This window comes from Sabethes cyaneus, chromosome 2 (assembly GCF_943734655.1).
Source record: "Sabethes cyaneus chromosome 2, idSabCyanKW18_F2, whole genome shotgun sequence".
In the NCBI taxonomy this organism is placed as follows: domain Eukaryota; kingdom Metazoa; phylum Arthropoda; class Insecta; order Diptera; family Culicidae; genus Sabethes; species Sabethes cyaneus.
Window position 1 is genome coordinate 31,298,424 of NC_071354.1, and position 25,649 is coordinate 31,324,072.

At 36.6% G+C, this 25,649-nt stretch overlaps 1 protein-coding gene across 1 annotated transcript in view; it reads left to right on the forward strand.

Moving 5' to 3' along the window:
• LOC128738867 (G protein-coupled receptor kinase 1) overlaps positions 1-25,649 on the forward strand; it is a 269,395-nt gene that overhangs the window by 236,297 nt on the left and 7,449 nt on the right. The window contains exons 7-12 of the mRNA XM_053834320.1: positions 1,575-1,730; positions 22,577-22,903; positions 22,992-23,092; positions 23,175-23,393; positions 23,460-23,666; positions 23,732-23,894. Of these exons, the coding sequence (XP_053690295.1) occupies positions 1,575-1,730; positions 22,577-22,903; positions 22,992-23,092; positions 23,175-23,393; positions 23,460-23,666; positions 23,732-23,894 (1,173 nt within the window). The remainder of the gene's footprint in view (positions 1-1,574; positions 1,731-22,576; positions 22,904-22,991; positions 23,093-23,174; positions 23,394-23,459; positions 23,667-23,731; positions 23,895-25,649) is intronic.

Consider the following 25,649-nt stretch of genomic DNA (forward strand, 5'->3'; position numbering starts at 1 on the left):
TTTGTTTTGCTTACAAATTTGACAGCTGCGCTGCTAAAAATCGGCAGTTTAATTCAAAAGTGTTCATTCAGTCTATAGTAACATTTCCGTCCGTCTTTCCCGCAGTGTCCGTCTTTATCGCCCTTCCCCTACATCTGTTATTGTAACGAAAATTCTCATAATGCAAGAAACAAAACCCTTTTTCTTCATTTGATTGTGTCTACCCTTTGTCAGCCCTCCCTCCTGTTTCCCCTAATCACTTGTAAATCTGTCTTCTTTGGAAGGATTGCGCCAATTGTTTTCTATCAAAGACCATGTGTACCAAGTATGATGAAGAACCGTACAAAGTTTTTGGCGGCCATCTTAGATTCGATCGTCATATTTGATATTATCAAAAAGTCGCCGTTTTCACTAACTATATGAGGCCTCCAACCGATTTTCATTTTAGGACCACCATTAAAAAGCTTTCCGTTGGTGGTCTTAAAATTTAATCAAATCGGTTGGGAGCCATGGCAAAAAGGGCGATTTATTGAGAAAATCCAATATGACGACAAAATCCAAGATGTCCATCCAAGTAATCCAAGAGATTACTCGATTTGAAAGCCCTGTATAAAACCATGCCATTTTTTAGTTGTTTCATTGCAAATTTAGGAAATATCACATGATATAGATCTCAACGTATGATAAGAATTTAACTTATTTTTAAACTGTCATGCCTCTGAGCGAACGAGGGGTCCACTGTTTCAAGGCATCTTTCATTTGATACTTAAATCAAAAATTAAAATCTTTTAAAACAAAGTCGGAATCAAGTTTTGCGCAAAATTTGAACTTTCAGTAATACTTTTTTCAAACTGTATAAACAAAAAAGTTACCATAATTGAGAGGAAATTATAGAAAAAAACTTACTGAAATGAAAACAAGAACGAGAATGCTTAGTCATTTATAAGAAAATTAGACAAAGTAGTAGTAAGAGTAATAACAACGTTTATGCTAAATTAAACTTTATTCTACTTCGAGTAATTATTTCATAACCACAATTTGTTCCATACAAGCCGCTATCAAAGTTATTTTGTTCATTTCTGTTGTTAGACAGTTTTAGATCAATTTCAGTTTTGTTTGGTATTTGGTTGAGTTCTTTCTCTGGATTTACGATTCCAATTTTATTCCGATTTTATTATGACATACCCTATGTGCTACGTCGTATCGCAAAATGAGAAAGTCGGCATTCCATATCCTAGGTATTTGCGTAATGATTGTTTTTTTGTGAGAAGCTCCACAAACCGGCTCTAGTGACGAGTTTACAACGCATAATCCTCGATTCCAATATATTTCCGAACACACTAGTGTGTTAAAATGTTCTCAATTCTATCACCTCAGTGAGTGGATGGTCCAACTTTCGAACTCATCCATTTAATTTATTGTTCAAAAACAAATATATTCATGATGAAGAGCTCTCTACATTCTGAACTTAATCGATTGAAAATCTCGAACTTCTCAAACTCATCTACTGACCAACTATCCGACCATCATCATCACATACTAACGCCTGTGACAAACGGTGTGTTTTCTCCCTTCCTTCTCACCCTTCTCCACAGGTGGACTGCCCGTTTATCGTTTGCATGACGTACGCCTTCCACACACCGGACAAGCTGTGCTTCATCCTGGACCTGATGAACGGTGGCGATCTGCACTATCATCTCTCGCAGCACGGCGTATTCAACGAGTCCGACATGAAGTTCTACGCTGCCGAGGTAAGTCGTAATGTTACATTGTTATGGGGCGGTATCAAACGATGGGTGTTTGTGTTCGTGTGTCATGTGTGTCGTCTCCCCGGCAGAACGACAGCGACGACCGTCAGTGCTTTGTTTTTATGCATTTTAAAAGCTATACACTACACTTTATCGTGGCGAACGACACAACAAACAAGACGTGTGTACCGATCGCGTGGGTGGGTCGTGTGGGTGACATACGATGATGGGGTGGTGGTTGGTGGCTTACAGTGAGTGGAAACAATGTCGGTTAACGATAATCTTGTTACCGGTGCCATCTGAGCGGGATTAGGTTGGCAGAGATAATACGCTTTTATCTGCACAATCAGACTGCGTTGTTGTCTGCGTTGTATGAATGACTCGAATAAAGTACCGTGCGTCCGCACGCGTTCGACGATTACCGATGGAGACGATGGAGACGGATTGTACTTTTCGATCTAAGTGGAAAATAATATGGAACAAAACGAACAAAAAACTAAAGCTCATTTATTACTTCGACTGCAGTTATAGCTGGAGCGTAGTTTCAGTAGCAGACATAATAAAATCGATGCGCCATTTAATGGCAGAGACAGCTGGCTCGTAACGGTTTCGTTGGAGGTACTTAACTGCACTTGGAATAGAAAACAAAATAACTTTGTTGTACTGCAGTAACGTTCTGGAATTGCGACACAGAATGTCGCCATAAAATCATGGCCTTCGAACGTTCCGCGGATGAGCTTAAAATTCAATTCTTTTACGTTGAGCTTTAGATGGTTTAACGATGAACATTGTTATTGCGCTTTAGAATGTGGCTGATTTAAGCACCGGCACGGAAAGTAACTGCGTAACATCCTGCGAGATGAAATTGTTTAGTTGAGTGGGCACTCCGTATCTGAAAATGCTTTTAGATGCTATTAATATTCTATGAAATAAGGTGAACTGAATCGTTTCAAATACGATATCATGCAGATGATAGTGCGAGATTGCCCGCATCCATGGTGGGTTCCTCGTTTCATGGTTCCATGGTTGAAGAGGCAGAAGGTAGTCGACTGAATTACTCCTTCACCGATTCGGAGAAGCCGGAAATTGGAATTGCAAAAGAGTGGTGGCGAAAGAGCGGTTTCCGTAGTGCAGAAGGAATCATTATTGTGATGCCAAAGCAGGAAGCACCACCACCGACCCGGCTGGTGAAAGAATAAGAAAAAGGCAAATGATGAATGGGAGATGTTGGCTTCGATGCCATTGATGTATTGAGTAGATTTTACTTTCTACTTACTTGCTACAAGCTGTAGTGGTAAACTAAAGGTAGAAAATTTCCTGGAAATTTATTATGCTCTGCAGAAGTGCGAAGAGCAGCTTAAATTAACTGTCATTTCTGCGAAAGCTAATTTTATTTCCAGCAAATTATTCCTCGGATAGCAAACGATCGATTTCCTTGAGTTAAAAAGTAAGACAACCCAATTACTGCTCATTTATACATACATAAACTTCATGTAAGTGGACAGCATGTTTTTTTTATTCGTCCATAGTCGTAAAAATAAAAACCCACCTGAACAGCTCTAAAATCTCCTAAAGGATGAGTAACATTTTATATGAACCCTTCAGAGGAACACTCCAACAGCCAATCCCCGCCAGTCAACCATCGGAAAAACTTTATCTAATCCATTTAAACTTATAACTTCTCGCTACATTTTCCGAATGATGAAGCGGATAAAGTTCCACCGCCCTTACAACCCTTACCTTCTACCTTCGCCCAACATCCATCCAGGTTGGGTTCACCGAACGAAATAAACGTTACGTTCAATTACCCAACTTCTCGTTATCTCTCGTCTCGTACATTGAAATCGAACCCGCCAGCGCAAGGGATCGACATAAATGGCAGCGCAGAGTCGATTGGAACGAATCGAATCGTTTTAATGATAAACCCTCGGTTCCGGTTGAGGGCTGTCACACCGCACCGCACTGTCGGAATGGAAGCGAAGCTTCTCCTCCACTCTTGAAGAGCATCTTTATGGGCACTTTCCGGACGGGCAGCCGGAAAAAAAGTATCTCTCACTTCTAAAATGTTAGATAGTGGAAATAAACACACAGGAACAAAGAACAAAGAACGAAAATACAAACTGGCAAAAATAATCATCGACGATCGGAGGATATCCCTTCGTCAAGTTCTTCTCTTGAACGAAAAAATAGGCACACGGGGTCCGGTCGAAAAACGGGATAAATCGAGAGCATCAAACGTGTTGACGTGAGGCAATAAGTTTTTTTTCTTGCTCCCTGTCGAACATATTGTGCCCCTCGGTCTGATAAGAACGTGTAATCGGATTTCGCTACCGACCGATGGCGATGGCAATAGTGTCATCCGCCAGCCGACCAGCGCGGACGGCGTTTTAGTGTCTTTTGTGCAACATGGAGCAACATTGAAATAGGACCGCGCGCACTGGGGAAGTTCAACAAGCTTAGATGCCTGCAATTCATGTTTGGCGTTTGTGACTAATACGTTACTGACACAAATTTGATGTTGCTCTTTAGTTGCACCACCAGTCACGAGCACAAAATATTTAATGACAGCGACAGTGGATGAGCGGTGTTAAGTTGGTGGCAGGTTTCATTTTCGGTTTTTTGCTCAGTAGATGCTCAGTGAAACAGAATTTGAAAAAGTAGTGTAAAGGGCAATTGTAGTGTTAATTATTATCACTAGTGCGCCCAGATATAAACAGAAAATAGGACAGTCAACCTTGCAAAATAATGTTTTGGACGAATAAATCGAGCAATTGTAGGATAGCGAATCTATTATTACTTATCACAAATTAGAAATTATTAAATTAGACTTGAATTTGAACTAATTTGGGTTTGAAGCTTTATTTTAAATTAAACTCAAAATTATAATTAAAATGGGATTTTAAATTGGACTTAAATTTGTAGTAATTTGGACTTGAAGTTTTACAACGGGCTTCGAGCTTGAAAAAGAGTTTGAAGTTCATTGGAAATTGTACTTGAAATTGAAATTGAAATATACCTCGAATTAGATTTGAAATTGGGCATGAAATTGGATTTGAAATTATGCTCGAATTTGAACCTAAATTGGAACTGAAATTGGATTTGAATTGGACTTTGAAGATTAGGCTTGGAATTACATTTGAATTTAGGCCTAAAATCGGATTTCAAATTGTACTAGGAATCGAATTTGAAAGCAGAGTTCAAATTTGGCTTACTTGGACCTGAAATTGGGCCCAACATGTTATTGTATGTACTTAGATTTGGACATGGATATGAAATTAGATATGAACTTTTACATAAAATTAGGGTTAATATATTTCGTCTTACTATCTCACACGTTTTACCTCTTTTCTGTTACTTGAATACTCTTTTACAGTCTCGTTTTTCAGTTTTTGTTCCATTTTTCTTCTTTTCTGTACTATTTTCTTGGTTTTCGTCTTTACTTTTTTACTTTTACTTTTACTCTTTTACTTTTTCCTTCCGTTTTGCCTCTTTATCGTTTTTTATCCTGTATTTTCTGTTTCATTGTTTCGTTTTTCTACTTTGCTTGTCCCTTTTTTCTTATTTTTAGCTTTCCTTTTGTTTTTCACTAATTTTTGTAACTTTCTGCCCCGTTTCCCGGCTCTTCTCTTCGCTGTTTTCTTTTCCAGTTACCGTCTTTTTCTCATTCTCTTCTTTCTCATTATTCATCTTCATCTGTTACGTTTTCCTCTTTTAGATGCTCCGGTTTTACTTCTTTTCTGCCACGTTCATTCTATTTTGGGACACCTTTTTCCCATTGGGTTTCCTTTTTTATCTCCCGTATTTAATTTCTTTCTCTAGTGTAACCTTTTTCTTAACTCCGTTTTTTCTGTTTTTATTTTTTTATTTTTCTGTCCCATCTTTCCATTTCATTCCGATTTTGTCCCATCTTTTTCCTTTTATATCCCGCTTGACCTCTTGTTCCCGTTTTCCTCAGTTCCTCTATCGGTTTTCTTATTTCTTTCTCACTATTCTTCTTTTCCCTTTAGGTTTTTCTTGTTTTACCCTCCGTTCTTCCTTTCTTGTCTCGTTTTCCTTCTTTTTCTTTCCCATTTTGCACTTTTTCAGCCATGTTCTTTTCTTTTCCTTCCCGTCTTCTTTGTCTCGTTTTCCGTATTTTTCTCTCACGTTTTTCCTTTTTACTGCCCCCTGTTTCATCTTTCTCTTTTTTGCCTGTCCCGTTTTTCGCCCTTTTCAATCCTGATTTTTCTTTTTTGTGTTCCGCTTTTTGTTATTTTTTTCTTCCATTTTTCCTTATTATCAGGCCCGCTATTCCTATTTTCCAGTCTCGTTTTTCGTTTTCTCTCCCGTTAACTCCTTCTTCTATTTTTTGTTTTCCTGTTTTCCGTTCTTCCCTTTATTCTGTCCTGATCTTCTTCCTTTTCTTTCACGTACTATTTTTCGTTTTCTCTCGTTTGTCTTCCGTTATCATTTTTTCTCCATTTTTTTTCTTCTTTTTGTTCTCGTTTTTCAATTTTCCTGCTCCTGTATTTTGTACTCTTATTTTCCTGCTTTTCTTTTCCATTTTCCTTTTTTATTTCGTTATTCTCCCTCTTTGCCTACTTTGTCTACATTTTCTGTCTTTTTTGCCTCGTTTTCTTTATGGTTCTATATTCTTTTCTATTATCCACAATATTGTTGGCAACAAAAAGAGCGCTCATTTTGCTAACAATGGGGTAGCAGCCCCTTAGCGCTAGAAATACAAATGATAAAACTATACTCTCTAACTGTACTTCTACAATATTATAAAAATAATTAACACAACAAATGCCCCTTACACTAATTTCTTGAATTCTGTTTCGCTGAGGCACTGCAGTCAATTGAATCTGCAATCTGAATCTAGCAATAAAAACCGAAAATAAAACCTGGTAGGTAGTTCTCAAGTGCTATGCTATACAGACAGCGACCTGATAATTTTACAGGAAATCCTTTCACTTGATTCTTACACGCGCGGAATATCATTGAAATAAACATAGATTTTGCAACAAACGTGTGTTTGACACACACTAAGAATAATTAGTGGAATTAAAAGGAGAAGTATCATTCTCCTCAATCTACACTCTGTAAGACGCTCATGAAAGAAACATAAAGAAAATAACATAAGTGTAATACAAAATTAAAACCAAAATAACATAGAACTAAAACAAAAATAACCCACAAGAGACATTAAGATGACACAATATTGTAACCAGAACGACATATAAATGGCACAATAATAATGCAAAAATAGCTTCAAAATAATACAAAATAAAACAAAAAACTGATACATAAATGCAAATTGATACGGAATTTAAAAAAATTATTCAAACATCATACAGAAATTAAACAAAATTACACAAGAAACGATACAAAACAACTTTACAGTATAACAACGAAAGGATCGAAAACAATCTCAAAAACCCAAACAAATATTAGAAAAAACTGGTACAAAAATGCTAAATGTTTCAGGAAAGATACCAAAATGCAAAACAAAATAAAAAAAAATTAAAAAAGGAATCAAAATGTGCACAGGGTGTTAAGTAAGTCGGTTCAAATATTTCAGGAGATGATAGAGGACCATATTTGGCAAAAAAAATCCTTCTACGCATATGGTCAAGACGCAATCATTACAGAGTTATCAAACATTTTTAGTGTTCGATTCTATTTGCCTTTCACTAGCTCTAGTACAAAAAGTATGCTAGCTAGCTGAATTCTGTTGCTTTCATTCGAAAGCTGAAAAAATGTTGTACTAAAAATTGTCCTTAAACTTTCTACTTCATGAAATTTAGTAACTTTCCAGAAGCAAAGAACTTTAAAATAAGTATTTCTCAAGGCGTTTTCTTCAAATTTCTCCTAAAACGGCATGATAAAGTTGATTACTTTTATCTACCAATTTTAGGCTCTGGAATTGTTCTACAATTCGTTCATTGATGTGAAACCCCTATTTCTTTTAGTTTCGGTGCAATTTAATTTTAAACGTATCATTTTGTGTGTTGAATTAGTATCTGCACATTCAGACATCACGCATAGCCCACTACATCACCGCGTGCGACCGACACAACCCGAAACATCAACAAAACAGACATCTCAAGTCTTTCTATAACGTTTCTGTAAACGAATGCAGTATTTCTTTTATATAGATTTTGGCATTCGCCTCTGTGATTGCAGTATTAAAATGTATTCTCCAGAAGAACTCGCGGACATTCACCCTTGATGCTGTGGCGTCGCAAGTTGTTACGACAACGACAGCGCAGCAGGAGTAGGGTTGCAGATTTTCTGATCGTCTACTACCTTCTGTGTAAACACAAATCCAGAAATATTCGTTTTGTTACACTTCGATTTGATTTCAGGAACTTTTACGACAACGCAGCGCAGCGTCGCACAGTGGGACGGCTTGAAAAATAGGCGGACATCAGCTTTTGCGGCGACACTATTAAGTTTTCCGCATTAGTATCTTCGCAAAAGTTTCTTGGTTTTTGATGTATTTTTTTGTTAGATAAAAAAAAATTTCATTAAGGGGGTGGGTCAATATATAGAGAAATTAATTTTTTTATTTTAGGTCCAAAATAAACAGTTTCTAAGGAAAAGTGGTAGAAGACGTTATTTAAAGAGTATTTGGTGAAGGAAGAAAGTTTCTATCCCTTAAGGGAAAAAAGACATTGAGCTACACAATAACAAACCCCCTTAATATCAGTTTTCCTAATTTTACTTGCTTATTTCCATTTTTACGTAGTTTTGATGTTCAGTAAAGTTTAAGATAGAGTAAAAATACATCTTTTTGCTCAAGAGAGCGAAGCTCTAACTTTATGGGATTTTGAGCTGTTGCAGTTTTCATATAATTTTATAGTCAATTTTAAGGTGATTTATTTCAAAAAGGCGCAAGTATGCGCAGCCATCCTAAGCGATTTTAAGTGTTGTGATGTAGTGCCTTTCATTTCATGTATATGTCACGGTGGAACACGGTGGAACATTTGAGCAAACTGCGACTAAAATATCACGTTTTCCGTCTGAAAAATTACATAAAATAACATAATAGACCAATACAAATGGTATAAACCCGTTTAAAATAAAAATAAATTTAATAATATATGATTCAAAAATTCAATGATGCTATATTTCTAAATAACTGTTCATTTCTTCATCGTTAGCTTCGGAAGAGTTCACGCAATAACTTCAGTGCTGCTTCACTAAATAGCATTTTCTTCCGTTTTGTGTTCTTACCCACTGTTGAAATTATCGGATCAGAGGATAGCATTGAGCGGTTAAATATATCATGATTTGTAGATATTCTGTGAACATAAGCGTATGCAATTAGGAACAAAATGCAACATATATGATGACTAATATGCACTTTGAAGCAGCAAACGGGAAACGGTACTCTTGACTCCTCCGAAGCTAACGATGAAGAAATGAACAGTTATTTAGAAATTTAGCATCATTGAATTTTTGAATCATATATTATTAAATTTATTTTTATTTTAAACGGGTTTATACCATTTGTATTGGTCTATTATGTTATTTTATGTAATTTTTCAGACGGAAAACGTGATATTTTAGTCGCAGTTTCCTCAAATGTTCCACCGTGTTCCACCGTGACATATACATGAAATGAAAGGCACTACATCACAACACTTAAAATCGCTTAGGATGGCTGCGCATACTTGCGCCTTTTTGAAATAAATCTCCTTAAAATTGACTATAAAATTATATGAAAATTGCAACAGCTCAAAATCCCATAAAGTTAGAGCTTCGCTCTCTTGAGCAAAAAGATGTATTTTTACTCTATCTTAAACTTTACTGAACATCAAAACTACGTAAAAATGGAAATAAGCAAGTAAAATTAGGAAAACTGATATTAAGGGGGTTTGTTATTGTGTAGCTCAATGTCTTTTTTCCCTTAAGGGATAGAAACTTTCTTCCTTCACCAAATACTCTTTAAATAACGTCTTCTACCACTTTTCCTTAGAAACTGTTTATTTTGGACCTAAAATAAAAAAATTAATTTCTCTATATATTGACCCACCCCCTTAATGAAATTTTTTTTATCTAACAAAAAAATACATCAAAAACCAAGAAACTTTTGCGAGGGTACTAATGCGCAAAACTTAATAGTTTCGCCGCAAAAGCTGATGTCCGCCTATTTTTCAAGCCGTCCCACTGTGCGTCGCTTCCGAAAAGGAACGTGGCGTCAGCGATTTACCAGTCTCATTTCAGACTGGAAGGTGCTTGAATTTTGCAGGAGTATGCAAGTAAAAGTGGAGGCAAACCATCAACTCTCGGGTAATTTTTCAAATAGACCTATGTGATAATGAGAGATTCTCTTCGTGTCTTCTCTCTTCCGGTTTTTATGGCGATACCAATGCATTTTAACACATCAACTTTGCATGAATCGGTTCCCGATGTCACTAGTTAGCTGAATGTTTTGAAAATTTTCTTTTCTATGCATTTATTTATTCATTTATTTATTTATTTTTTTGTTAGGTTAAAGTCACTTTAACAGCTTGGGTCTCTCGTGACTTCTGCGAGATTGGGATTTGAAGCCGGGTCCTCGGTGTGAGAGGCGGGAATGCTAACCAATACACCGGGACTGACCTCTTATGCATTTATGTAGACGTGAAAAGCGGAAGAGAAGAGACGCGAAGTCACTCATTGTCACATAGGTCTACTTGAAAAATTACCCGAGAATTTATTGTTATTGCGGTTGTTGTTTTTCATACGTGTCATACTGTGTCCGTTGCACGCGGTAATCTAGTATGCTATGCGCGATGTATGAATTCATGCAGTTTTCAAGTAGTAGCTTAACACTCAACACGATACGTTTAAAATTTAATTACAACGAAACTAAAAGAGATCGCCGTTTCACACCAAGGAACGTAGTACGATATCAGAGCTTCAAATTGGTAGATAAAAGCAATCAACTTTATTACGCTTTTTTAGGAGAAATTGGATGAAAAAAGCCTCAAGAAACATGAACATGAAGTGGGAAAGTTAAGGGCAATTTTGAGTATAAAACTTTCTTAACTTTCGAATGAAAGCAACAGATTTGAGCTAGCGTACTTTTTGTACTACAGCTAATTTAAGGCCAATAGAACTGAAAACTAAAAATATTTAATAACTCTGTATTGATTGAGATTTGGTCATGTGCGTTGAAGGATTTTTTCCGCCTGTTATGCGAGTAGCGGCAGTATATACACGCATACGCAACATAACAAGCACTACGTGAATATCCCTATTATAAATAGTAGAGTGTTACACATATAAGCGAGGATAAATCCGTTGTATCTAAACGAACTGTCAAAATTTGTATCCAAACAAGCATGATGTCATTATATCCTATGCTTCTCGCGAGAATTTTGCAGTGCTGCTGAAATGTCATTGTAATTTATTCCGTTGCCAGTTCGGCGGAAAGATGTATCCGCTTATTTAGGTATGTAATACTCTACTATCTATACAAAATATGTGTTCTTGTACCAACAGAATTTCATTTATCAAATTACCAATCCAGCACAGCAGGCCAGCATAATGAAATTACAATTAAATGTCACATCTTTACAGCAGCGGAGCGCAAAACAGAGAATACAGAGTATCAAATTAATCTCCTAGCAGCAAAAGAAATAAATCAAGTCAACATTGATTTAAGTTAGAACAGCAGAAGAAACGAAAATAAAAAAAAACAGCACTAAGAATAACACTAACGTTGGCAGGCAGGTAATGGGAGGAACTATTTTGGCATCTCGCGCGCAATTTCCTTCTCGGAAAGCATTTGCTGCCTTTAGTACACAATTTTTTTGCTCTGCTCTGTTCGTTTCCTTCCACCCGCACCCGCCCTCGTGAATCCAATTTCCGAAACGAGCTGGAAACACTAAAAGTTCCAGTAAACGATGCACTGACCTGGTTTTTTTTCCTTTCCCTAATGCTCGACTCTATGCTTCTCGTGCTACCTACAACACCCACCGCCCATTTCCAAAGTGAGCTTCCCTCGTAGCTCGAGCAGCAGTAGCAACATTAGCGTGCCGTACCGCCTGCCAAAGTGTGCTATCTAGTTAAATGGAACGATAGTATGGCAGGAAAAGTTTACAACTTTGGGCCCTGGCCAGCCAGGGCCAGGCCAGAGGTTCAACATTTTTAGATTCAATTCAATTTACTTTTTAAATATCACACTTTCCCTAGCATATTACTAAAATATTAAAATCAATTTCGGTAACACGTGCAATCTGTTTACGATGCAGTTCGTGCGGTGAAATGCTACAAACAGACTTATGCACATTGGTCCAGAACCAAAAACAAAAACCATTCGCATATTTGGAGTGGGAAAACTTGGTTTTGGGTTTTAGAAACCTTTGGAAGAGTTTCTTAAAATTCAAAGTTATATCGTCTGACGGAAATCAACATTTCAGTCCCACATCTCTCTAAAAGTGAAATAAAAAATTTATTTTTCTTCAGGTTCAATATAACACATTGATGCGTTCTACAAAGCTTTAGAGCATGTTATTACAAGAAATTTTGCTGAAGACAGTAATCTTCTATCTCTTCAGCGAAGATAGATAGATTCTATTTCTTATACATGAATCGTTAAAATCAGTTTTTCTATTTTAGCTTTTTTCGTAATAGGTACATGACTTTTTCATGTTCTACAAAGTTGTACAAATAGTAAAAATACACAATTTTGCTGAATTTAGTATACTTCTATCGTTGCTTGTTTAGGAACTGTAGAACTTTTAATATAAAAAATACCCTAATTTTGATACTCGACTACGGGCTGACTATCCCCGATTCACTGGGGTAAGTGGGACGGACCTATACTCAAATTTGATTAAAAAGCATTAAATAACAGAAAATTGCGTATATCAGTATACGGCAACATTGAGCATTAAAAAAGTAACTATATATAGTGTTGAAATACAATTCGTGAGCTATAACGCAGTAATGCAGTATTGTTACGCAATGTAGTTGAATATGTAGCTAAATTCTTGCGCGAAGAAATTTATGATTAGGCATTCTCTAATAGCTCGAAAATACGATTATGATCTGCTTGTTATACCATGTACAATACGATAAAGCTGCTAGTGAAATTATCATAAGAAATATGAACGTTTTAACAACCATTACGCTTTACTGTTTCACTTCTAGTTGCATATTAACTTAATTACACCAACTTTGCCTTCCCAGATTAAATTAACGTCGTTTACTTGTCGCCAGAATGTGACCAAACTGTTTGCTCCCTCATGAGTCATGTAAACGAACTTCTTTTTTGGGGCTCCTTGGTTTAGTCCTTTTCGGTTTTATTCTAAAGTTTTTCCGATATAAATATTATGTAATTAAACTGAAAACCAGTGTTGCGAAGCCCACACTCGTGTGGTCTAATTTTCTCACACACGCGTACTCATTCTAACGAACACGTTGGCATAAGCATCCCTTTTGAACACTCCCCAAGCAGCAATGTAAGTTTTATTGTACTCTTATGACGGTCTCCGTGGCTAGTTTTGGTCTTAAATACCATCATAAGAGTGTATTAAAACCTCAAATGTTACTTGGATCGCTCTTATTTGCTCATGCATTGCAACGAGTTCTTGTGAGTGTGTGTTAAACTAATAGCTACAGTCGTCACTCTCGTTCTTCATTGCAGCCCGATCTGTTGATACTGATTATTCGCACGTGAGCAGGGATGCCTCATACAATTCTGCGTCTTTTTGTTGGAAAAATCTTGCCATCTGTACAGCACGGAAAAATATCTGTGCAAAAATCTGTCCAATGCAAAACAATGAGAGTGAAAGAGACGGCGATCCTAAAACAGATGCTGAGGAAGCCTGCAAGTGGTATGGGAAATAAAAATGATTCAAAACCAGCGCGAAAATGACCTACAAATAAAAGAAAAAATATACAAACATTAATCTAAATGATACTAGAAAACACTAAAATAACATAATAATGAAACAAAAAGAATTTTTAAAAAATGATACAGAATGATACAGGAAAAATGACAAAAAAAAAATAAAAAAATATATGTAGTTGATTTTTTAGCAAAAAACTGTACTGTAAAACTGTAATGATTTAAAATATAAATCTTACACTCTGCCTTATTAAAAAATGTAGTGAATTTCACGATGAAAATTGCACAATGGCAAAAAAAAGATACATGACAACATAATGACACAAAAGTTATATAAATATAATTGCAGAAAAATTGTTCAAAAGTTATATAAATATGGTACAAACATAATAACACAAATGTAAATATAAAAATGAGAATAACCATTATAAAAAATAACAAAAACGACACACAAGTAAATTGCAAATGACGCAATGAGCAAACAAAAATGGCATGTAAATAAAACAATGATACAAAAATGACACCAAATTGATACGAAAGATAAAGAAAATTGATTCAAAAATGATACAAAAATGATACAAGAAATAACACAGGTCTGCATAAAAAAACTGCATGGGATTTTTCAACTGATTCTTACAGATTTTTGTCCACTGATTTCAGAAAAAATAATAAAAATTGTCCATCACGTCACGTTTTCATGCAATATTTGTTTAATAATCTTGAAAGTTGGTTTTAGACATAAAGCAGCAGGAATATTCCGGATGTAATTTACATTAAAAATGTATTTTTACATCAGAATTGTATTTATTAATGTAAACTCTTCCATATTTTGGAAGAAAACCATATATGATGGAGAAACTATGGAGAATATTATTTTAAAGTAGATTTGGTGCGCTCAAATTCGCCCACTTGTGCTCAGTCAACTGTATTGCCTTATAGAAGCAAATTCGGTAAAAGTCATGCATGAAACATTTGTAGAGCTGAATGCAATCTACAATCTTTCTGAACTGAGTACTCCATTATCTGTTTATTTACGCAGTAATAACGAACAAACATTCTATTTATTAATAGAGGTTTAAAGGTTTAAAGGCCGTTTCTATTATAAATGTAAAAAATAATGCACTACTCTATTCAGCAAAATTGTAGATTGCATTCAGCTATACAGATGCTTCATACATGTTTTTTACAGATTTTGCTTCTATGAGGCACTGCAGTTGAATGTGCGTAAGTTAGCGTACCCGAGTAAAGCAACCCTGTATTGAAGAGAAAAAAAATAGTAAAGGTAAAATATTTCAGTACAGTAGTATTTTTTCTGTATTTATTAAGTAAAAATTTACAAAAATAATAAAAAAGACCTTATTTAGGGTCTTTATTACGAATCTGTGATAATAATTTTTCCACCCAATTTATGACTTTTCCATATAAGAAGCATAATTTGCAAAAAATCTGTACGTGATGGAGAGAAACGGAAATCAGTTTTGGATTCAGCACCTCAATAAACATATAATTCACCTAAAGTATCTCATGCATCTGGAAAAAAATTATTTTTTGCAGACCTGTGTAATTGTAATACAACGCCATAACGAAGCAAAACAAAAAAAGGGAACCAATTGAATCCCAAAAAGGCACAAAATTACAAATCGAAAACTGATACAGAAATGGAAATAATACAGAAGTGATATTAAAATGGTACCAACACAATACAATACAGTTTACAGTTACACAACAGTTAAAGAAAAACGATTCAGAAAATGGTACCAAAATGATATTTATTTATTTATTTATTTATTTATTTATTTCAAAAAATCCATCTGACTGTTTGTCTTAATGAATAAAATAATTCTGGCTTCTATTGAAAACATTGACTAGTCGCTCTCGAAAGACATGAACTGGAACATTGAAGTCAAATAACTCAAACACTTCATTGAAACGTTGGCACATAATTCTGACAGGTTCATGAGCGCCAAATTGGCGGTTCCGCGGCTCTAGGTACAGAAAATTCCTTTGACGTAATTGCCTAACAGGAGCAATATGTTCAACTGCTCCAGTAGCGAAGGACAGTCTACGTGGTTGGATAGAAACTCCGCAGCGAAGACAGCTTGGGCAATTCGTCGTCTCAACTCCAAAGGCTGAATACCAAGAAGTCGGTAGCGATCTTCGTATGATGGCAAGTTCAGCGGGTCACTCCAAGGCAAATGGCGAAGCGCGTAGCTGATAAATTTCTTCTGCACCATTTCTATTCTGTTGCACCAGTTAGCGTGAAATGGGCACCAAACAACAGAATTAGTTTCCAGGATCGATCTCACAAGAGAGCAATAGAGCGATTTAAGGCAGAGAGGATCACGAAACTCATCGGCAATTTTGAAAATAAATCCTAGCTGGCGGTTAGCTCTTGAGATGATACTTTCATAGTGGCTCCTGAATGTTAACTCGTTATCTAGCAGCACTCCCAGGTCTTTGACACATTGCACACGGTGGAGACAGTGGCCCGAAATAGTGTAGTTATGTTCGATTGGCGCACGCTTCCGGTGAAACGAAATTATGTTGCACTTGTCTATACTTAAAGTTAGACAGTTTGTTGCACACCAGCTCACAAAAGAGTTCAGGTATTCCTGTAGTTCCACGCAGTCGCTTTGGCACGTGATGACTCTAAAGATTTTTGTATCGTCAGCATAAAACAACCGACAGTCCTGCGGAAGCAAAAGCGCGACATCGTTTATGAAAATCGAGAAAAGAAGCGGGCCCAGGTTGCTGCCTTGTGGAACTCCAGATCGATTGGAGAAGCAGTTGGAAACAGTAGATCCTACTTTGACACATAAATTTCACTTCGTTAAGTAAGATCTAAATCAGCAGATGGCGTTCGTAGATACACCCAGTCGCTCCATTTTCCCTAGCAGTATTCCGTGGTCTACACGGTCAAAAGCAGCTTTCAGGTCTAGATAGATAGCATCAGTTTGCAGGCTAGAGTCCAAGCTTTGCATACAGCGGGAAACAAACTGCATCAAATTTGTGGTTACCGATCTTTTTGGAAAAAATCCATGCTGCTCAGCATCAATGTAGAATTTACAACAAGCAAACATAGCGTCATTAACAATTATCTCGAAAAGTTTTGAGCAAGCGCACAAGGACGTGATCCCGCGATAATTAGTTATGTCACGTTTATCGCCTTTTTTATATATTGGAAAAAGATAAGAAGATTTCCATCGGTCAGGGAATTTGCATTGCTGTATCGACATATTCAAAAGCTAAAAGATATAAAAATATTAGGAAAATTAAACAAAACTAACACAAAATCTGAAAAACAAAATAAAATAATTTTTAAATAACGCAATAATGAAACAAACTGTTACAAAAATAAATTATCCAGAAATGATTTAGTAAATTTACACCAAAATGGTTTAAAAATATGTTTAGTTCCTTATCATCTAAAGAACTCAATGTTTCAAATTATAAATGCGCCATTTTAAATTCTACCTTAGGCCATTGCAAATTGTTTCAAAAGTTTTTGTCGTCCCCCGTTCAAAATTAGCTTTAAAAACAGAGGACTAAAAAAAAGTTGAACTTGAGTAAATTTTTTTTGTAATAAAATCATTTATATGTGAACTTGCCTAGCTTAAAGAACTCGAAAAATGCGTGTTCGGATTGTTAGCGCTTGTAGTAGTATGGTGTAAAAGAAACAGCCGCCGTTGCTGTGTGCAGACATTCTGATACCCACATACTCCCTAATTGTCATCGGAAAGTATCAAGTTTTGCTAACGTTCGTCTATTTATTTATTATGTTGACAATTTATTATGTTGATTCTATGTTGAAAATTCATCTTTTTCATCAAAATACATTATTTGAAAATGTCGGGAAGCGTCAGTTAGACGTGTTTAAACATACTTTCATTAATAATTCAGATAGAGTTTCGCATGCCCCAGATATTCAAAACGCCATATCTCCCAAACTACCAATATTGTTTTTCCTAGTTAAGTGACTCTTATGTAGAATGTTCTGGCGAACATTTTAAGCATATTTGATTAAAAATTAAATTAGGGGTGTTTTGAGAAATTCATATTTTTCATTTTAAATTGCAAAAAATGTATAATGTTGACAAATTACCTAAAAACTGATAACGTCATTCGATTACGTGGCCAAAAATCCACAGAAAAAGTATACAGTAATGTTCCGATTTTGTCTACCCCCGACTTTATCAGCTTATTATCGCGATTTTGTCAGCCTATAAATTTTGTTTAACTTTTGTGCTTTTAAACGTGAATAATAAAACTGTTTAGGCTACTGGAAACTATTGTGATTCTCTGGGGAGAGTTTTTGAATAAAATGATGCCTTCTTGCGAGTAATTCGGGGTCAAAATTAGAGTATTTTTAGAGTAAAAGTTCTATAGTTCCTAAACAAGCAAAGATAGAGGTATAGTATATTCAGCAATGTTGTGTATTTTTACTATTTGTACAACTTTGTAAAACATGAAAAAATCATACAACAACTGTAAAAACAGCTAAAGTAGAAAGACTGATTTTAACGATCTTTCATTTATGGGCAATAGGATTTTTCTATCTTTGCTGAAGAGATAGAAGGTTACTGTCTTCAGCAAAATTTCTTGTAATAATATGCTGTAAAACTTTGCAGAACACATGAACGTGTTATATTGAAACTCAAGAAGAATAAATTATTATTTCACTTTCACATTCCACATTTCACTTTCACATTTTCACATCGAATGACTTTAAGTTAAAAGGTCCTTAATAAAACCATCATCATCATCATCATCATTTCACTTTCAGGGGGATTGATCAAAATTTGAATTTCGCTGGACGATAGAGCTTTTAATTTTAAGAAACTCGTCCAAGGGTTTCATAAACTTAAAACCAAGTTTTCCCGCTCAAAGCTAATGCGCACCAAAAAAGGTTCTGGACAAGTGTGCTGTGCCCGGTTCATTGTGCTTTCGGTTGACCAACTGAGGGTTAACATTTAATTTTTAATAGAAGTCTTCGATATTGGAAGGTCTTACGTCTTGAATTTTGAAAAAAAAAATTCCCGATTTTGTCAGTTTCCCCATTTTATTAGCCCAAAATTCAGCTGACAAAATCGAAACATTACTGTATTGGCATGTCTTTACATCAAACCGTTTCAAAGATATTTAAACCCGAAACTTTTTTTGCCACAGACGTTTTTTGAAAATCTGTAAAAAAAAAGTAGCGCCACTGCTAGGGGGATTGATCAATCGGCTTAATGCCTTGGGGAATTGGTTGTAAGGTCGGAATGAACAATTATGCCAACTTTGGTTGAAATCGCTGATGGTTGGATCCCATTTTTCCGATTTTTGTGTCCACTTGAGATGGAATGACCCATATTTTGTTATTTTTTAATAATGTCTGTTCTCTGTTATATTGGTCCCATTTTTGTATCATTTCTGCGTTTTTTCATTTTTGTGGCAGTTTTCTATTATAATTTTTGCTCCTTTTACCGTTTCATTAATTATACTTATTTCTAAATTATTTCTAGTTTTATTTTGTCAATTATTGCATAATTTTTTTTTAAATTTATGTTATTTTGGTATTATTTTTTTCAGTTTTATTATTTCACTAGCTGACCCGACAAACTTCGTATTGCCACAAATTAACCTGTGTTGTACATAAATCATGAATCTCGGATGATCTTTGTCACTATCTCGAGTTTTGCAAGCCCCCCAGTGGGCGGCGCTTCCGACGGCGGGTCACCGGCAACACTCGCGACCGTCTCGTCCTGAATGATCTAGTGTTACTATAGATAGTTTTCGTGGTCTTGTATTGACTAATGTTTTATGGAAGAGTCTCGAATTTCTCGAGTTCGATTAGTTTTTGAGTTTCGCAAAAATTTCTGTTTTATTTGTATGAGAGTCCATATCCCCCTACCACAGGGGTGAGAGGTCTCTAACTATCGTAAAATAAATTCAAGACTCCAAAATCTCCCACATGCCAAATTTGGTTCCATTTGCTTGATTAGTTCTCAAGTTATAAGGAAATTTGAATTTCATTTGTATGGGAGCTCCCCTCTTAAAAGGGGAAGGGGTCGTAATTCACCATAGAAAAAATTTCTGCCATCTAAAACTCCCACATGTCAAATCTGGTTCCATTTGATTGATTAGTTCTCGAGATAAGAGGAAATTTTCATTTCATTTGTATGGAAGACCACCCTCTTAAAGGGGAGATGGGCCATAACTCGCTTTCTAAAGAAGAGAGGGGTCTCAATTCACCATAGAAAAAAATCTTGCGTCCAAAACCACTTACATGTCAAATTTGATTCCATTTGCTTGAATAGTTCTCGAGTTATCAGGAAATTTGTTTTTCATTTGTATAGGAGCCCCCCCCTCTTAAAGTGGGGAAATCCATAAAAAATATACCATAGAAAATATTCTTGCCTACAAAAACACCCACATGATAAATTTGGTTCCATTTGCTTGATTAGTTCTAGAGTTATGAGGAAATTTGTATTTCGTTTGTATGAGAACCCCCCCTCTTAAAAAGGTAAGCGGTCCTAATTCATCCTAGAAAAAATGGTTGCCTCCAAAAACACCCACATGCCAAATATGGTTCCATTTGCTTGATTAGTTCTCGAATTATGAGGAAATTTGTATTTCATTTGTGTAGAAGCACCCCCTCCTAAAGTGGGTAGGGGTCCCAATTCATCATAGAAAAAATTTTTGTCTCCAAAAACATCCACGTGCCAAATTTGATTCCATTTGCTTGATTAGTTCTCGAGTTATGAGGAAATTTGTATTTCGTTTGTATAGGAGCCCCCCCTCTTAAAGTTGGGAGGGGTCCCAATTCACCATAGAAAATATTCTTGCCCTCGAAAACTTTCACATGCCAAATTTGGTTTCATTTGCTTGATTAGCTCTCGAGTTATGAGGAAATTTGTATTTCATGTGTATAGGAGCCCCCCTCCTAAAGTGAGGAGGGGTCCCAGTTCATCATAGAAAAAAATTTTGTCTCCAAAAACACCCACGTGTCAAATTTGGTTCCATTTGCTTGATTAGTTCTCGAGTTATGAGGAAATTTGTATTTCGTTTGTATAGGAGCCCCCCTTCTTAAAGTGGGGAGGGGTCCTTATTTACCATAGAAAATATTCTTGCCCTCGAAAACTTTCACATGCCAAATTGTGTTCCATTTGCTTGATTAGTTCTTCAGTTATGAGGAAATTTGTATTTCATGTGTATAGGATCCCCCCCCTCCTAAAACGGGGAGGGGTTCCAGTTCATCATAGAAAAAATTTTTGTCTCCAAAAACACCCACATGCCAAATTTGGTTCCATTTGCTTAATTACTTCTCGAGTTATGAGGAAAATTGTGTTTCTTTGGTACAGGAGCCCCCCCCCCTCTTAAAGTGGGGAGGGGTCCTAATTTACTATAGAAAATATTCTTGCCCTCGAAAACCTTCACATGCCAAATTTGGTTCCATTTGCTTGATTAGTTCTCGAGTTATGAGGAAATTTGAATGGAAGCCCCCCCTTTTAAAGAGGAGAGGAGTTATAATTCCCCTTATAAAGAGGGGAGGGGTCTCAATTTACCATAGAATAAATTCTTGTCACCGAAAACATCCACATGCCAAATTGTGTTCTATTTGCTTGATTAGTTGTCGAGTTATGCAGAAATTTGTGTTTCATTTGTATGGGAGCCCCCCCTCTTAGTGGGGGGAGGAGTTTCTAACCATCACTAAAACCTTTCCTGGCCCCAAAAAACCTCTACATGCATATTTTCATGCCGATTGGTTCAGTAGTTTTCGATTCTATAAGGAACATACGGACAGACAGACAGACAGACAGAAATCCTTCTTTATAGGTATAGATTATCATTTTTACTAATGTTTTATTATTTTTTGGATTATTTTTGTGATATGCATGTACAATTATTTTGTTAAATATGTGTCGTTTGAGTGCCATATCTTGTCATTTTCCTTCTTCAGTTTTTTTATAGGCTTGTATCTATTTAATCCTTTTTTGCTTCATTATTGAGTTGCATAGTTTTTTACATAATTTTTCTGTTTTGTTTCTGTTGTTTTGGTGCTACTAAAGTATCATTTTTCATTTATTTGAAAATTTTCAATTTTTTATACCTAATCCTTTTTGGGCTGCTAATTTTGTTTTTGTTTCTTGTTTCAACCATGTCTTATTTTTGTATTTTCTCTGGTATCATGTTGTGCATTTTTTCTATATTTTTTGGATCATTGTTGAATTTTCAATCATATGTCAGAATGCAGTTAATTTTGTACCTTTTTGGGGTCCTTTTTATTTCTTTTCAATATTATTTTTGTGTCTTTTTGCGTGACGTTCTTATCCATAAATTGAAGAAGACTCATTTCTATTACATCTACTACTTATTCCTAATTTTAACAGATTCGCAATTAAATCAAGAACTTTAATTGAGTCTTCGGGCTGAAAATAATGAATGTAAAATTTTATCGACAAATTCACATCAATTTGGTTGATTAATTCAACCTCATCATTTCCCTTGATGTTTCCGTCAACCACCCCCGAGGGAGGAGATGCAATTCATTATCCTGAATGGCCCCACTGGTAAAAGCCGGTAAAGATCCCGGCTAGATTAAACCTTACATATATCAATTACAGAATGTTATGCCAGTAAATCTGCCGGATAAATTTCAATATAGATTGAATCACGTGTGCCTATCAAAAAGAGATTACACTCTCGACAATGTTTCCGCAGCCGGAATATATCCTCGAATGAACGATAAAATGGAATCCACAGTTCTGTCTCGGCATGTGCCACTGCTGCTTCCAAGCCCACACACCCACACAAACACACATACACACACATTCACGCTCAGTCAGTGAAAATAGCTGTCCATCCGTTTGCCCCAAACCCCACGGACACGGACTGGACAGGCGAAAAATCGAATGAAACCTTATCTGCATCATTTCCGTTTTAATTTTCCCGCTGGTTCCATTTACGAACTCGTATTATACGAATGCCTAACTATACATGTATCTATAATGGTTTTCCCTTAATAACGAAAAAAATCTAGGTCATCCTCGGGCTGGAGCACATGCACAAGCGCTTCATCGTCTACCGGGACCTGAAGCCGGCCAACATTCTGCTCGACGAGAACGGCCACGTGCGCATCTCGGATCTGGGGCTGGCCTGCGACTTTAGCAAGAAGAAACCTCACGCCTCGGTCGGAACACACGGCTACATGGCGCCGGAAGTGCTATCGAAGGGAACACCGTACGACTCCAGTGCCGACTGGTTCAGCTTCGGTTGCATGCTCTACAAACTGCTGAAGGGCCACTCGCCGTTTCGGCAGCACAAAACCAAGGACAAGCACGAGATCGACCGGATGACACTGACGATGGTAAGTCTGACTGTGCGGTTGCGGAAGCAATAAAACGTGGAAACTTTTCACCGTCCATTGCCGTTTTTTTTCCGGCTCTATCCGATAGAACGTTGAACTGCCCGAATCATTTAGCAAAGAACTGAGGGACCTGCTGGAGGGACTGCTGCAGCGGGACATTGATAAACGATTAGGCTGTAAAGGAGGAGGGTAAGTTTGGCACCGCTCTCGGTCGAGTTCGAATGGGTTTAATTGAGCTATCGAAAAATTCGATTTCCCCTTTCGACGCCAGGGCGGACGAAGTGAAGGCGCATCCATTTTTCACCGGTATCGACTGGAATCAGGTCTACTATCAGAAGTACACCCCACCGCTGATACCCCCGCGGGGGGAAGTAAACGCCGCGGATGCCTTCGACATCGGTTCGTTCGACGAGGAGGACACCAAAGGTATCAAACTGACTGAACAGGATCAGGAGCTTTACAAATACTTCCCGCTTACCATCTCGGAAAGGTGAAACTGTTGTTGAAGATAGAAATGATAACATTTCTTGAAATATATCAATTTGTCTTTCAACAGATGGCAGCAGGAGGTGTCGGAAACCGTATTCGAAACCGTCAACGCCGAAGCGGACCGACTGGAACAGAAACGCAAGGCTAAGCACAAGCAACGCTTCGATGCGGACGAGAAGGACTCGGACTGCATACTGCATGGGTATATCAAGAAGTACAGCGGCTCGTTTGCATCGGTCTGGCAGACGCGTTACGCCAAACTTTATCCGAATAGGTTAGTCGGTCAATCGGTCAACCAAAGGGTGGACCCATCTATAAGCTATCCAATTAACTTTTCAGGTTAGAACTGCACACGGACAGCGGCAGTACAAAACCCGAGCTGGTGTTTATGGATCAGGTCGAGGAGGTGTCGGCCGACTTTGTGCAGTTTAAAAATGAGCAATGCATACAGATTCGGTTCCGCGACGGGATTCGAGATGGCAAGCTGATTCTGACGATGTCGGTAAGTTGGCAATGCGTTACACACTCCATATTTTTTATTCACTAAAACTCGGTGAAATTCATAACGATATTGTTGAAAGCTATATGGCAAACCTTCGATTTTCTCACTTTAGAAAATTTAGTTGAAATCTTTAAATCCATTTTCTCCACGATTTACTGCCATCGCGGAACCAGGTATCACAGCCTGGATCTTCGATAAATTTCGAGAATTCAATTAGTGGATTCACCATCTATCCATATACTTCAAGACGGCGTACGATTCAGTTATGCGAAATGAGCTATGAAGAATATGGTTTTACAAAAGAAACAGATTAGGCTGATATGTGCCACCCTCCTAAATTAAAAATTTTTCCCATATTTTTCCGTCAAAAATTCGGAAAAAGATAATTGCGTAGGGTTTGCCAAAAGTGAATCGAAAAGCAAACCGCTAAAAATCTTGGAAACACCATCACGAGTTAAATAAAAACGCGTTTCGTCCCTAGCAAATATTCGTATGAACAACCGCTTGCTTGACGTGTCGAGCTTTTCCCAGAATACCTTACTCGACTTGGTCACGAATCCAGCCACCGAGGAATGCCCGCCCATGAACAAAAAATTGTGGAAGACCTTTCAGAAGAATTTTTTGCCCTGGAAATCCGAGTAATCGTAGGATGGCAAATCTACTATTACTTACATCAAAAGTACTGGCCGATTCAGGTTTAAAACTCCAAACTTACGGGTGCAATTAGACTTGGTTGGCACTGGACAAGAATTATAGTTGAAAGTGGACTTGAAATTGGACACTAAATTACACTCGAATTTGAACTAATTTGGGCTTGAAGCTTTATTTCAAATTGAACTGGAAATTAGGTTTACAATTGGATTTGGATTTGGGATAATTTGGAATGCAAATTTAATTTTGAATTAGACATAGAAATCGGCCTCAAAAGAATATTTGAAGTCTCCATTAGACTTTTGAACTTGAAATTTTATTAGAAATTGGAATTGTACTAGACTTGGAAATGCACTTGAAGTTAAGTTGAAGTTGAAATTTAACATAAAATTGAATTTCAAATTATGCTTAAAATTGAAATTGGATTTGAATTGGCTTTGAATTGATCTTGAGATTTGACTTGAAATTACATTTGAAATTAGGCTTAAAATTGGAATTTTAATTTTAGTAGAAATTAGAATTGAAACCACTGTTTAATTTTGACTTAAAATTGAAATTAAATTCAACTTGAAACAGGACTTGAAATCGGACAAGCAGTTTAACTTGAAATTGTACTTGACAGTAAATATTAAACTAGATTAGGTTTGACATATTTCGTCTTATTCTCTCGTTTTGACTTTTTTCCGTTCCTTTATTACTTTTTGATAGTCTCGTTTATCAACTTTTTCCGGTTTTTCTTCTTAGCTGTACTGTTTTCTCTCAGTTTTTTTTCTTCTCTCGTTTTTCTTTTTCCTGTCTCATGTTTTCTATTTTATTGTTTTGTTTTTCTTTATTTACTGTTCCACTTTTTCTTGTTTTCAGAACTGTTTTTCCTATTTTTTGTCGGTGTGGGCGGCCCATCGTAGTCTCCCAGCTTTCGCCAGGTGTACGAGAGGAATCTCACCAAACAGTGCCTGAAGCGCGTGATTCATACGCTTCCGCCCGTTTCACCCTTGTTGTAATTTTCTTTCTCATTTTTCGTCTTTCCTTTCCTTTTTATCGTTTCCAATTTTCAAATCTTTCTAACCCTCCTCCTTCATGTTTTTCGTTTGCTCCGTTTTTCCT